At 39.5% G+C, this 13,066-nt stretch overlaps 2 protein-coding genes across 3 annotated transcripts in view; one reads left to right on the top strand and one right to left on the bottom strand.

Moving 5' to 3' along the window:
* The first annotated feature begins 506 nt into the window (after nt 1–506).
* On the top strand, nt 507–2,428 carry gpx1b (glutathione peroxidase 1b). The gene is made up of 2 exons (XM_020607739.1): nt 507–808; nt 1,742–2,428. Exons 1-2 carry the CDS (start codon nt 593–595, stop codon nt 2,090–2,092), a joined length of 567 nt encoding a protein of 188 aa, XP_020463395.1. The 5' UTR covers nt 507–592; the 3' UTR covers nt 2,093–2,428.
* Nucleotides 2,429–3,728: 1,300 nt separating this feature from the next.
* Nucleotides 3,729–13,066, bottom strand: part of usp4 (ubiquitin specific peptidase 4 (proto-oncogene)) — a 12,018-nt gene continuing 2,680 nt past the window's right edge. The window contains exons 6-22 of one of the 2 annotated variants that reach the window (XM_020607827.1): nt 12,662–12,723; nt 12,342–12,488; nt 10,480–10,594; nt 10,201–10,374; nt 9,925–10,083; nt 8,913–9,137; nt 8,372–8,455; nt 8,149–8,243; nt 7,869–7,997; nt 7,452–7,678; nt 6,881–7,102; nt 6,708–6,778; nt 6,504–6,619; nt 6,264–6,413; nt 5,322–5,425; nt 4,872–4,960; nt 3,729–4,679 (exon numbers count right to left, since the gene is read on the bottom strand). In XM_020607827.1, the coding sequence (XP_020463483.1) occupies nt 4,557–4,679; nt 4,872–4,960; nt 5,322–5,425; nt 6,264–6,413; nt 6,504–6,619; nt 6,708–6,778; nt 6,881–7,102; nt 7,452–7,678; nt 7,869–7,997; nt 8,149–8,243; nt 8,372–8,455; nt 8,913–9,137; nt 9,925–10,083; nt 10,201–10,374; nt 10,480–10,594; nt 12,342–12,488; nt 12,662–12,723 (2,292 nt within the window). In that variant the 3' untranslated portion in view covers nt 3,729–4,556. Of the gene's footprint in view, nt 4,680–4,871; nt 4,961–5,321; nt 5,426–6,263; nt 6,414–6,503; nt 6,620–6,707; nt 6,779–6,880; nt 7,103–7,451; nt 7,679–7,868; nt 8,052–8,148; nt 8,244–8,371; nt 8,456–8,912; nt 9,138–9,924; nt 10,084–10,200; nt 10,375–10,479; nt 10,595–12,341; nt 12,489–12,661; nt 12,724–13,066 lie in introns of both variants that reach the window. The other variant, XM_020607826.1, reaches the window with a different exon arrangement.

Here is a 13,066-nt window from a genome sequence, read left to right as displayed (position 1 = left end):
AGAGCACATTTCTTCCGCAGCAACATCGAAGAGTAAACAATTGAACGATCTGTTACATTGCTACCAGCAGTTTGCTTCTTGGTTTATACCGTAATCTTGAAGTATTTATTTATTAACATTTCGAGTCATTATGTATTCAGAACGCCCCCCCGTGACCCCGTTCAGGGACCAAGCGGTAGAACATGAATGAATGAATGCATGTATTCAGAACACTAGGGTTTGATGACTTGTACCGAAGTCAGAATGTCTACCGTTAAAAAGGTCTGTCAGCCAAAATAAATAGCTAAAATTATGAGACTAAATTTGGGAGTATACTTATAAAATTATTCTAAAATCAAATATTTAAATATTATTTAATACATTTGATTTGCCACCAGTATTTGGATTTATCATCCCTGGGCTCTCATATTCAGGTACAATGGAACGTTCATATTGGCCGTTCCGCAGGCTCCTGGGTGTGAACTATCTTGACAGCTAAACAGAAACTCTTTGACCATATTTCAAAAGTTAGCTTCAGAGCGTAGAGGAAGTAGAGCGACTGTTGACTTCGAACGGGTTGTTTACTTCGGAGAAGGAGATAAGAAGCACAAGGATGGCGAAGAAATTTCACGAGTTCACCGCCAAACTCTTAACGGGAGAAACGTTTAATTTTTCCTCCCTGCAGGGCAAAGTTGTCCTCATTGAGAATGTGGCGTCTCTTTGAGGTACGACCGTCAGGGATTACACCCAGATGAACGAGCTCCACGAGCGGTACGCCAGCAAGGGGCTCGTAATCCTGGGAGTGCCCTGCAACCAGTTCGGCCATCAGGTGAGGTTAACGTGGCATCGTCGAGATGTGCCCTTTTAGTCATTTTCAGGGGATTACCATCATTAAATGTTATTTTTGGTTTTAATTAATTATAATTAAATAAAACAATAAAATAATATTTATGCCAAATCAATTTTGACTTTAGGTTTAGGTTTTATTCCTGTTTTAGTCAGTAAGACGTTTCCAAGTTACTGAGACGGCTTAATTTTAGTCAAGTTGTAACTATGCAGACACATTATCTGCAGTTATTGTATTATATTTTTAAAAAATCATTTCATGTAAGCCAATAAGCAGTTTCAGTAGTTATATTTAGGAAAGAGGAAACTAGTGGTTAGGTTACAAAACACCCAACACCTCTTTTTTTTTTTTTTTTTTTTTAAAGATGTGCCTTGTGAATTAATGTCTTTTATTTGCTAACGCTATAGCCAATGCAACACAAATAAGTCATTTATAAATTAGATATCAACAAGATTAGTAACTGATTAGTAGATGGGCCTTTGATGGTTGATGTAATCGTATAAAATAAAAGGCTCGGCAGTCTATGGGACAAGTTCTTTCTTTTTAAGAAGAGCCAAATAAAAAGATAAAGAAAACTGTTGAGAGAGGGTTTATATAATTTTGATTCTCAAGTCAAAACTGTAACTTAAAACATGGCACTGCTAAAAGGTAGACCGTTGACTTTTCTGCCCCTTTAGGGCTGCAGGCCAGAGTTTTTGGCTTGTTTATCAGGATATCTTTCTTGTTCCATGGTGGTCACACCCTTCACAAACCACTAACCCAGAGTGTAATTTCTCTAATGAAGTCTGTAGGGACATAATGCCATAGTACACTTTTCGTGAACCTTTTTATAATTTGGTCAGAGGAATATCCCATCAGTGCTAATAATTCTGTGTACCACAGGACCTAACTTAATTCTATGATCAACCCATGTAGGAGAACTGCAAGAATGAAGAAATTCTTCTGTCTCTCAAGTACGTCCGTCCTGGAAATGGCTTTGAGCCCAAGTTTCAGCTCCTGGAGAAGGTAGATGTGAATGGGAAGGATGCCCATCCCTTGTTTGTGTTCCTGAAAGAGAAGCTCCCGTCCCCCAGTGACGAGCCATTCGCCCTGATGACTGACCCGAAGTTTATCATCTGGAGCCCGGTCTGCAGGAATGACGTGTCCTGGAACTTTGAGAAGTTCCTCATTGGGCCTGATGGAGAGCCGTTCAAGCGTTACAGCAGGAGGTTCCTCACCAGCGACCTTGAGGGAGACATCAAGAAGCTCCTCAGCCAGGCAAACTAATCAACCGTCCTGCAAAAAGTTGTTCAGCCATCCTACAGCTTTCACTTGCACTATGCCAGTGCCTATGCCTTCACTTCATCTAGGGAAATGCTTTGTGCATGTTTTTCCCATCCATAGCTTCTATAGGTGGTGTACAACACTTTAACAGACCAGCTGTGCTCTCTTGTACACGATGGCTGTGTCACTTTTTTTACTACATGAAGACATCCTCTGAAACCGTAAGGGGGGTATCTGATGAATTGTAAAAGGGCGAACGCCTCAGCTTCATTGGGTTCATGTAAAGCACTGCTTTGGTTTGATATATTAATACAAGCAATAAATGCTTTTTCTCAAATATTTCTGACTCTCTTTAATTAATGATAGTAAGAAAATTGAATCCAAACTTCTGACATCATTAGTAATATCATTGCATCCTTGACCTGGTATAAATGTCACCTACTAAATGGAAATTGATTGTAGATAACAGCAGTGTGATTGCGCATTGCTTTTCTAGTATCTGCAACTCATTACAGATCATAGTTCATGTTGTAACCAGTCAGCATAAATTAAAGCTGCATCATCTTCAAATAGATGTGATTTTATATTGCAAAGATATTTCTTAACTTCCACTGAAATTAAGGCAACTTTGCCTTTTTTTTGTACATGCAATTAGTCCAAACAAACCACCTTGTTGAGGCTTTCAGACTTTATTGTACTTTAAACTCATATTTCTCAATTTAAAAACAAATACTGTAGATTTGGGCAATAAGATAAATATAGGGACAAGAATTATACACCTACTTAAAATTGTGATTATTTACATCTTTTCAGTTAGTTTGAATTGTGATTGGGGGGGGGGCAAGATCTGCATTTGGCAGCAGAATTGACTTCAACTATCTAGGATTACAGATATGATGTAAAGCTTTAATAATCGCAGGCATAAGTTATTATATTTAGGTAGTCATCTTTAAGCAACACAGCTGTGACAGGACTAACCAGAAAAATGAACACTGGAGGCCCTACAGATCAACATGAGCTAAAGAACCAGATTTATGGAAAGAGATCCATTATTGGTTTCACCAGAAGACTTTGCATACGGAGTAAAATGAACTAGTTTACGCTGTTAATTACATTCCGAACACTTGTCGCTGTGCTTCCTGGGATAATAAAGACTACCTTAAAACAAAGGGGTTGTTGTCATACTAACGCCAGAAGCATTTTAGATGCCTTTCATTCAACAGCCGTGTAGCGTCCTAAGATCACTGCAAAGAAAATTTGCCAAAAACACCATCAGCTGATGACACAGATTGTTCCTCGTGATCAGGAGCAAATTCAAGTTTCATGAATAAAGCACCACTTTTATACTAGTTTATTTTGTTTCACTCAATGTGCTTTGAAAATATCAAATAACATAGCCATTTCAATACACAGCGACTAATAAGGACAAGCCGTTGCTATTCAGCTAGGGGTCCAGTCAAGCAGCAATCAAAATATGCTTAAAAGACATTAAAAATTATCTGGAAGCATATGACAGACCATAGCCCTTATTACTATGGCCAAATCATACAATTATGTCATTTCTGGATAAACCAAAAGCAGGTAAGTCATGTACTCAGAGAGAATTCAAAGTGCCTCCGTTTTATAGTCAGGTTGCAGAAATCAAAAGGCCGCTTTTGCTTTTTGATTACAAAAAAGAAAAAGAAAAACTGATAGCAGGTTAAGACTCCTCTCATAAGTTCAGAGCAGAGCCCATGCTGTGTATCAAAGAATAAAAAGTGATGGCTGATCAAGAGCAAGGCCAAAAAACAGTTTCTGCCAGAACTCATGTCAAGACCCAGGTGTCTGTAGCTCAGGTTGCAACACAGACCCAGTAGGCCAGTCACAACATCCCCAACCAGTAAATAGGCATAAGTTCGGGATTATTTTTCATCAAGTGTGGTAGGTACTGTTCCGCGTGCTCACACTTTTTGAATTTGCATTTACCTCAGCATAGCAAGATTATCAGAGAAATCTAGGCACAATGCCAGTATCCTGCTAAATTCTTATCAGCTGGTATGTTACATCATAAATACCTTGGATCACTTTGGTTCAAACAAGATCTACATTTGGCTTTTTTTTTTTTAAATATTTCTGAGTGTTGAGGGCAACAGAAACATTTTTTTCAATATTTACACATTTGAGGACACTTCTAACATTCTGTTCATCCAGTGAGAGGGTTTATATCCATGTGTATTCATCTTAGTTTCAGACTTGTAAACCAAGTTCAGAAATCAGTAGGTCACCTGCTGTAGGAGGAATTCTCTCAGGTCACTCTTCTGTCAAGGCTGTTGGCTCTAGTAGACAACATATGAGACAAATAAAAAACACGGGGAAGGTATAGATAATAATGTTAGTTCTGTGGAGTCCTCTGTCACTAAAGTAGCTCTGTGTGCGTGTCCAAGTGTCTCTATTAGCCATATGCATTTTCACTTCATGTCAAGACTCCTCAGTTTGTGTCCATGTGGTCATCGGCTGCTTCAGGGGCTCCTCCCAGGGAAGCTGAAGGCTGAGGTTTGAAGGGGGCTTCCTCATCTCTGCGCTGATAAAACAGTACATAGGCTGCTTTAGTCTGCAAGGGGAAGACAAGGATAGGGTTACCCTACAACAAGAGGGAAACTCAACACCAAACAAAGCCACGAAGGCAGAGGACTTCACTATCAAATAGCCTTTGTTGGTCAAAACACAAAAGGTTCACCAAATATTGCATCTTTGAGGGCATTGACTACAGGATAGACACATTCACTGGAGGGTCAAAACTCACCACAATCTGGTCCTCTGAGGCAGGCGAGACACTGCTGTCATCAAAGTAATACCACTTTCCATCCACTTTATTCTTGCCATAAGCTGTGTCTGTCAGCCAGAAAGGAAATGAAACCCCCATCAGTTTAGTTCTCAAGTACAAAGACAAAAAAGTTGGCAGTGAACCAACAGAGAATAATCATGTGTGAAGCACTTTGCCTCATTAAAATTTAATCAATTCCAGTGTCCATGGAAATGTAGCTGTGGTTCAACACTCCATTTGTTGGCACATACTCGGCCAGTGTTTGAAAACTAAAATTATGCTGGTACAACCAGTGACTGGAAATAAAACTGGTCATTATTAAAATAAGCCATTAACTCTTTGTGGTAGGTTGATTGTGATATTAGAAGAAAAGTATATATTATTTAAGAGATTAAATTAACAGAGCAAAAAGAAAAAGTAGTGACTTACAGTGACCCCCTCCCATTCCTCCATAGTGGTTTGACACGGCAATGAGGTCGTATATATAAGGGCCAGCCTTAGGGTCACAAACAAACTCCGACATGTTCAGATCCCTGACAAAGAACAGACCTTTAATCAAAGGGAAAAACTGTATTGCCACCACAGTAGAACTGTAAACCTTACATAAACAAAAAATAAATACCAGATTCCTTAAGAGCCACACTTAAATGAAGGACAACATGGGTCTTTGTTTAAACCGCGCCTAGTAAGCATGAGTCAGCGTTTTCAAAGCAGGGTTTCAGTAATGGTTTTTGCTTCCTGGTTCCTAGTGGCTCAAGTTCCTCAGCAGAGGTCAATGTTGTGCACACACAGTGAGTGCTAGATGTAGCTGTTACACCACTTAATCCTAGGACAACTTCTCTATTTTATAACTGAGGAAATGTTTTATGTGCCAACTGGGGAAAAAACGTTAATGATTCATACAGAATAGTTAGATAACCAGAGACAAGGACACTAAGAACAAAGCTTTAATTGTTGGTGTCAGTTCTTGGGGGTCAATTTTTTTGCTAGCATAATATACATTTTCTCATTCACACCTTTCAGACTATAGCTCCCTCTAGTGTAAAGCTACCAATGATAGTGCAGCGTTTCTCGGTTCCTTTAGCACAATCCTCATTTGTAAAACTGAGTTAAGTGTGTACAACAGAAGTCAATTTTGCATTATCTGTTTTACATTACTTTAACTGTGGGGTACAATATCAAAAGGTTCATACTGAATAACCTGCCAATGAATATTTGTTCTTGAAGCTGGTGTTTGAATGGCAACAGTCAGCCGGCTGTAGAGAAAGTTTGAATTTTGGGTGATAACATCAGAGTCTCAGTGAGAAATGCAACAACACTGGGAAAGAAACCTTTTCTGTGTGCTCATGTTGAGGACTCCTGTCTGCGTACCTGATGGGGAAGTCCACAACTGTGTCCAGCTTGTCCCGCCAACATCGGTTGTAAGAGAAACGCTTTAGGTGAACTACCAGAATGCGAGGCAGCGACCACAAGTCAAACTTTTTTGTGGCCTGTTGGTGTTTCTTACATGTGGGACAATACCTGCATTTAAAAGACATTTAGGTTTATATGACAATAAGTGGTACAAATGGAGGTTTGACATTGAATCACACCGCAGTTATGAACATTTACCATGGATCATGTTCTCCAAGTGTCTCCATAGTTGTAAAGAGCTCAATGCATTCCCTCAGAGCCACAGTGGCTCTCTTCTTTTGGGGCTGCAGCATGCTTTCATGCTTCTCATAGGCCTGCACACAATATTTACACAAAGGTAAAAAGACAAGACTGTTTGGATATTCTGTCATAGCACTGTCTGATAAATATTATCCCACTGACCTCTGCTTCCTGTTCATCATAACACATTTTCTTTGAATCTGTGTCCCAGTCGATCGCCACTGTGGAATGTGCTGCAGACAGAAGAGGCGGGAGGAACCATGTCAAGACAAAGTGGAGCTTCGAAAAATATAACTATGAATGCAAACGCATGTTTAAAAAAAATTAACACTGACGATTAAGTTTGAGGACATTTCCATCGCAAGGCAGTGGGCTGATGTTGGCTGTTCCATAAGAGTTGACTATGCTGAAAGTGAACAGCTTGACTGGAGCAGAGTGCAGCTTAGCCAGGTCCCTTTTAGACCCATTTTCCAAGTCAGATGTGTCCTCGTCCTCCTCTTCAGACTGGCCATTTGCTGCTTCTGGGCTCACCTGGTGGTCCATGGCCTCCTCTTCACCTGGGCATATACAGACAAGCATGAAATCAACACTTTTGAGTTCCTTTTTTCATTCAATGAAGATTGCCTATTACACTCACTGCCGCCTATTGCATATCCAGCTCCGATGTGGCATACGTTCTCTCTTTATTATACTCTCTATATTTTCTTTTTTATTACATTTGGTTCCACTTGCTGTTTTTAAGTGCCTTTAGATGTTGTGTACTATTTATCTATCTTATATTTCCCCTTGCATTGTTTGGCATTCATTGTGGACAGCAAAGTAAGAATTTCATTGTACAGGGAAACACGTTTCCATACTGTGCACATGACAATAAACACTTTGAGTCTTATAATGCCAGCTGCTTACCGTCATATAGCCCATTTGTTTCATTGCAGGTCCCTGAATGGTTGCTGCTATTACTGGAGCTTGCACTGCAGGAGGCCCCGTCTGACAGGGGGCTGCCACAGCCACCCAGGCTTGGGTTGAGACTAGATGACGTGGAACATTCAGGAGCCTGGCTGCAACTGGCAAAGGTGGCTGAGGCAGAGGCCCTGCTTTCACTATTAGGACTCTGGGTGTGTTTTACATAGCGTCTGCAACAGAGAACAAAAGGAAATCTCAATCAGTCAAGTTATAAATGTCAGTTCATTATAGTTTAATTATCATTCAAATCTGATTCAGCATTTATTTTTACTGCCATTTTCTCCACTCCATCTCTAAGCATACTGTCACTACACTGCCAGGCAGTTTTCCTTTCTTACTATCGACACAGTAGGTTCTTACCCAATCCTCTCTAGGATCTTGTCATACAGAACGTCTGCTATGAGGTTGTGCCTGGGCACGGTGATGAGTAAAGGCTGGCCAAACAGCGTGGTGCTTGTGGAGCTTCCAGCATGCTTAGAGTGGCGCTCCCTGAAATATACAGGCAGGTTCATCCTCTCACTGTCCTCTTCCTGTACCTCATAACTGCAACAAGTAACAGCACAAACATTACACACACCTAGTTTAAAAACCCACCACGACTAACTAAAAATGAACTTATCTTTTAGTCAACGAGACTTACACAAAGATGTCGTCTTTTTCCATGATTTGGTTGAGGCCATCATCTCGCCTATAAATTTTATGGAACCTATGATTGTAAACATCCGCCACCACCATCTAAAAAGACAAGTGAATTGTTTGCTTAGCACATTATTATTATTTCAACACAAGACAAATAAGTGTAAAAATAACAGTATATAGAACATTTTATATATTCTAGTGGTGTAAAAGAATTAAATTTTCACATTTTCTGGAGGGATTCCACAGAGCTTGGACAAGGCGCTGCACAGGTCCGTCACTGTACCCAGTTTGGGGACCACCACTCGATACTGCCAGACAAACAAAAAAAAAGTATATTACACTATAAATAAAGTTTTAATTGGCATTAGGGATGGGACAATATATCAAAATGCAATATGTGGCGAGACAAAAACATCACAATATGTATCTTTTTGTCTAGAGATATACATCATGTGGTCTCCATACACCGACTTCTTATCTTTTGTAAATAAGACAGCCTAAGTCAATATACAGTATCTGGTTGTTCTTTCCAACAGTAGATAGAAAAAGAGGACAAAGGGGAATAAAGTACAAGCATTCAACAGATAGTCATACAATGTTGTCACAATTGTATTGTAATTGAATGGAATCATACACACCATAATGTGCATCGAATCACATACAGTCATATTGTCCCATCCCTAATTAGCATGTATTAATTAATATTATTTTAACTGTTGCTGATCAAGTCTAGAGCAATAAGCCTAGAGGTTAATTCCAACTCACCTGTGTCGGTCTAGACTGAGGGTCTGACCACACCAGGAAAACCTCCATGGTACGGTCCTTCTTCATGGGCAGAGGCAGTGTGAGGTAGCAGAATGGGTCAAAGGTTACAGACACTTTGGAGCACTCTGGGCACACCAGTGTGGATTTGAAGAGGCCATGGAAAATATCAACTATAATAGAGTCATTGCGCAAGCGGTGGTTTGTCCAGGCTTCCTTGGCAACAATCTGTTATTGCACAGCCAATGGAGAAAACTTTCAGTATATGTCACTTTAAAAACTTATTATAAAGTGAGGAAAGGGTGCAACTTGATACTGTAAAATAAGTAAGTAAGCTTGTATGCAGCTATAAACTGTAGATCAAAGCACACAATGGGAATTTCCAGAAGAAATTTCAATGCTGTCCAGCTGGAAGTCACTTGCTAACAGTCAAATTTAGAAATTTAAAGATTTCAAGTTCATAAATCAAAGCACAATGAATATCGATATTTAACCAGCAACGCATTCCCTCATTAAACTAGGGGTGTAAATCACTACTCTTATCACAATATGGTCCTATATCAATTCTCTTAGCCAGTGATCTGATGTTTGCCAATACTTAAATATATGCCACAGTGCAATTTCAATTCGATTTGATTCAGGGGTCTGTGAATGATATCAAGCAATATTATCTGCCTATTATATTTTTAAAACTAAAGTATAACAAAAGTATAATTTTAAACATTTATTGAGCTCCTCTGTTCAATTTCAAGTGCTACTTAAATACAATTAATGACCTTCCAATTCCAATGTCTACCTATATGGAAGGCTGTGAAAATAAACATTGATATTTATGTTTTACATCAATGTCATCTGATCATGGGCTGTTTGATTGATTGATCCAGATTGATAGGTCGTTACAACCCTACATCAGACTGAGCTTTTGAATAAGGGCTTTAGTTATCTGTTTGAGACACAAAAGGCACCTGAAAGGTACACATATGTTACATTATTTCTATGTATGTGCTATAACTACCTCATCTGGACGGCCCTCTGCATCCCTCAGGGCCAGATAAGGCTTCTTCTTGACACGGTTCAGGTCTTCATGAAGCCCATCCAGCAGGAAGGCCAAAAGCTCCTGGGAGTCCTGCTGCTGGTAGCCTGAAAACTGAGGAGCGAAGCGCCCGACCTGGGTCTGGTGGTGGTGGTAGGGTGTGGGTTATTAACACTGTCTGTAGCTTCAAGTTTATGGCTGGATAATTTTTTGATTAGAATACTTTCTCTTCACTTATGCTTATTTGACACAACTCACTTTGAAGGTGCGTGGGGCCACATAGCTGCTGCGGCTCAGCCACATCTGCTTTACTAAATCAGCATAGGCCTCTGCAATCTCACCCCTCATTCCCAGGGGATTCTCTCGGTTAATCTCTGCCTCATACTGATCATTGAGGAAGTATTCTGTGAGTGGAGATGCATTGCTCAGGCACTAGAAGAAGAGGAGAAAAACAGCTTTTTGAACATAATCCCAAAACCATGAGAAGTGACTTTTTCTAAATTAAAGTTGTAACTGCAGCACTACATTTTTTTTTACCTGGAGGGCAGAGTTCATGAAGCACGTGTTGCCCAAATTACTGAGACCACATAGGCCAGGCTGCGACTGTGACTCTCTGTAGCTGTAGGAGTTGTATGAACTGTAGCCCCCCAATCTGTTGGTAGAACAGATCTGTTACTGTTGAGCTCCAGTAGTCACTGCACTGTGAACAAAAACTTTAAGCACAGGTTTAAACACATCAAATGTAATTTACCACCACAACATTTGCTCATGCAAATGGGTTCCTTGTGAAAGATGAGACCCAGAACAACACAGTTGTTGCAGTTATACTGTGCACCTTACCTGAACATTTCAGGGTTCTCTCTTCATTATAGACCAAGTTATGGCAGAAAACGTGTTAAATGGGGTTTTTAGTGTTAACTATAAATGGTCGTCAGATCCAGAATCCAGATAAGATCTGTATGGAATTTAGTCTGGTGATAGACATTGCCACCCTGTGTGTCAGTGATGGAAATGTAGCACATTCTGTATGTGATGTGCACACAAATGGTTATTAACCTCTAGAGTCCTGAGCTTTGGAAACCCAAGCTGTGCGGTCCTCATATGAGGACGCAGGGACTCTAGAGGTTATGATCCATCATCTGTCATCTTTTATATTAAATATTACAGAAAACTTGAATTAACTTTTCATTTTGTTTTTAAACCCAAAAGTACTGCCAGATAAAAGGTACTTTTAGTTGCAGCACAATCTCTGCTGAGAATGAAGCCATTTATCCATATTGAATGAAAAATGATGGTACTTTTATACTTGGTCTTCAGTCAGAAATGGATGGTAAATATTACTGCTACTTTAAGTAGTAAACTGGAGCTTAGGCTGATTAGGTCGATCAAAACCAAAATCAAAGTCTTTGTACTGCATGCATTTCTACAAAGAAATAATATTCTATCCATTTTAAAAAGTAAAAAAAGAAAATCAACATGTGGCAGTCAATATGGATACTGTTGCAGGCCACCACAAATAAATCTGTGTATGGGAAACACTACTGTGACAATCCTTATACCTATCTTAAATGTGAACACAATTTTTCTCTCTATACTACATGTCCTATTGTGTCAGAGAAGACTGTTGACATCTGTAAATAGGGATGGACAAAGTATTAGAAACACTTTCTTACATAATCGGTCTACAGTCTCAAAGGGCCAGGAAGTTGAATAAACTATGGCACTGGATGTAGCTACATGTACAAAATTAAAGGACTCATGCTGCCACTGTACAGCAACACTTCCTTTATTGTGTTCCTCACCCATACAATTTAATTAGAGATGTGCTGCCACAGCAGCCTAATGTATGTCTCTGATACCAGCTTGCTTTAGAATATGTGTTCATGTGCAGAATTGGTATAAGATAAGAACTAATGATATGATGGGCAGAGGAAAAATACATATTCACTCTGCAGTGACAAAAAAGGGATTATGTGTTTGTTTATTCTTCCAACAATGATCTCATCCATTGACAAGGAACTGAACTGTTCTACTGATGAAGTGATTCAAAAAGATGTCCTAAATGCAAAAGTAGTATGTGAGAATCTCCTTTTAATCTCCTCTATAACACCCCTGTATGAGAAGTATTGGCTGCCCTGAGTTGTGTTTCTACTAGATTATTAAAGTCCAGCATAACAGACAACTAGCCTTTGGACACAACTTGATACTAGGACGTTGACAAAGTGATAGGAATATACTGTAAAGTTAGTTAAGTTAGGTTAATTGTTAACTGAAAAGGAAAAGAAAAGAATGTCAGTCTTGTGCCACACAAACCATACAGTAAATGCCTAGGGGAGGTAAATGGCAGTGCTCTGTGCACAGGGGAAAAATATATATATATGAGAGAAACGATCTCTTGCCTGTTCCCAGACGAGATGCTATTGTTGAGTGTGTATCCAGGGCTACAGCTGCTGTCTCCATTGGTTACTGTTGAGCAGATACTGGCTGATGAATTAGAGGAGAGTTTTGGGGAGGTAGTGAAATTCCTGGATGAGGTTGTACTGGATCTGGTTAGCAAAAGTAGAAGCATGTTATAGAAAAAACACACTTCTACAAATTACCTCTAAATTGCTATGTTGTGCTAACTTGGATACAGATTTAGCTAAATGCTCAAAAACCTTTCTAGGATACAACTACTCTCATTTTCCTGAATGACAAAAACAACACAGCATTTGCTTACTTGGGGTGGGAGGCTTGTCTGGGCCACGTGCCATCCTCATTCTTGCGCTCAATCACAAGCACCTATTGGAAACCAAGCTGAATTAGAGCCAAGTTGGCCAACTGACCTTCACGTCAGAACTATCATGTCACACGCTTGAATGTAGTACTAAACATTTTCCAAATTCTGCAAAGCATCAGTAGTTGCAGATAGATCAATTGATATGACTAGGTTTAGGTTTTATTTCCTGTTGTAACTAAATAAATGAACCTTTAGTTTACACCAGGACAGATGTGGAATGCCATAGCTGCTGTGGTAAATAGAGACAATACAATAATAGGGATGGGCATAATTTGTACAAATGCCTTATGTGAGCCAATATATACTACCTTTGTGTGTAAGATGTATTTCTCTTTCTTTCTCTTT

Source organism: Monopterus albus, unplaced genomic scaffold (genome assembly GCF_001952655.1).
Source record: "Monopterus albus unplaced genomic scaffold, M_albus_1.0 scaffold89.1, whole genome shotgun sequence".
Taxonomy (NCBI): domain Eukaryota; kingdom Metazoa; phylum Chordata; class Actinopteri; order Synbranchiformes; family Synbranchidae; genus Monopterus; species Monopterus albus.
This window is presented reverse-complemented; position numbering and strand designations above follow the sequence as displayed.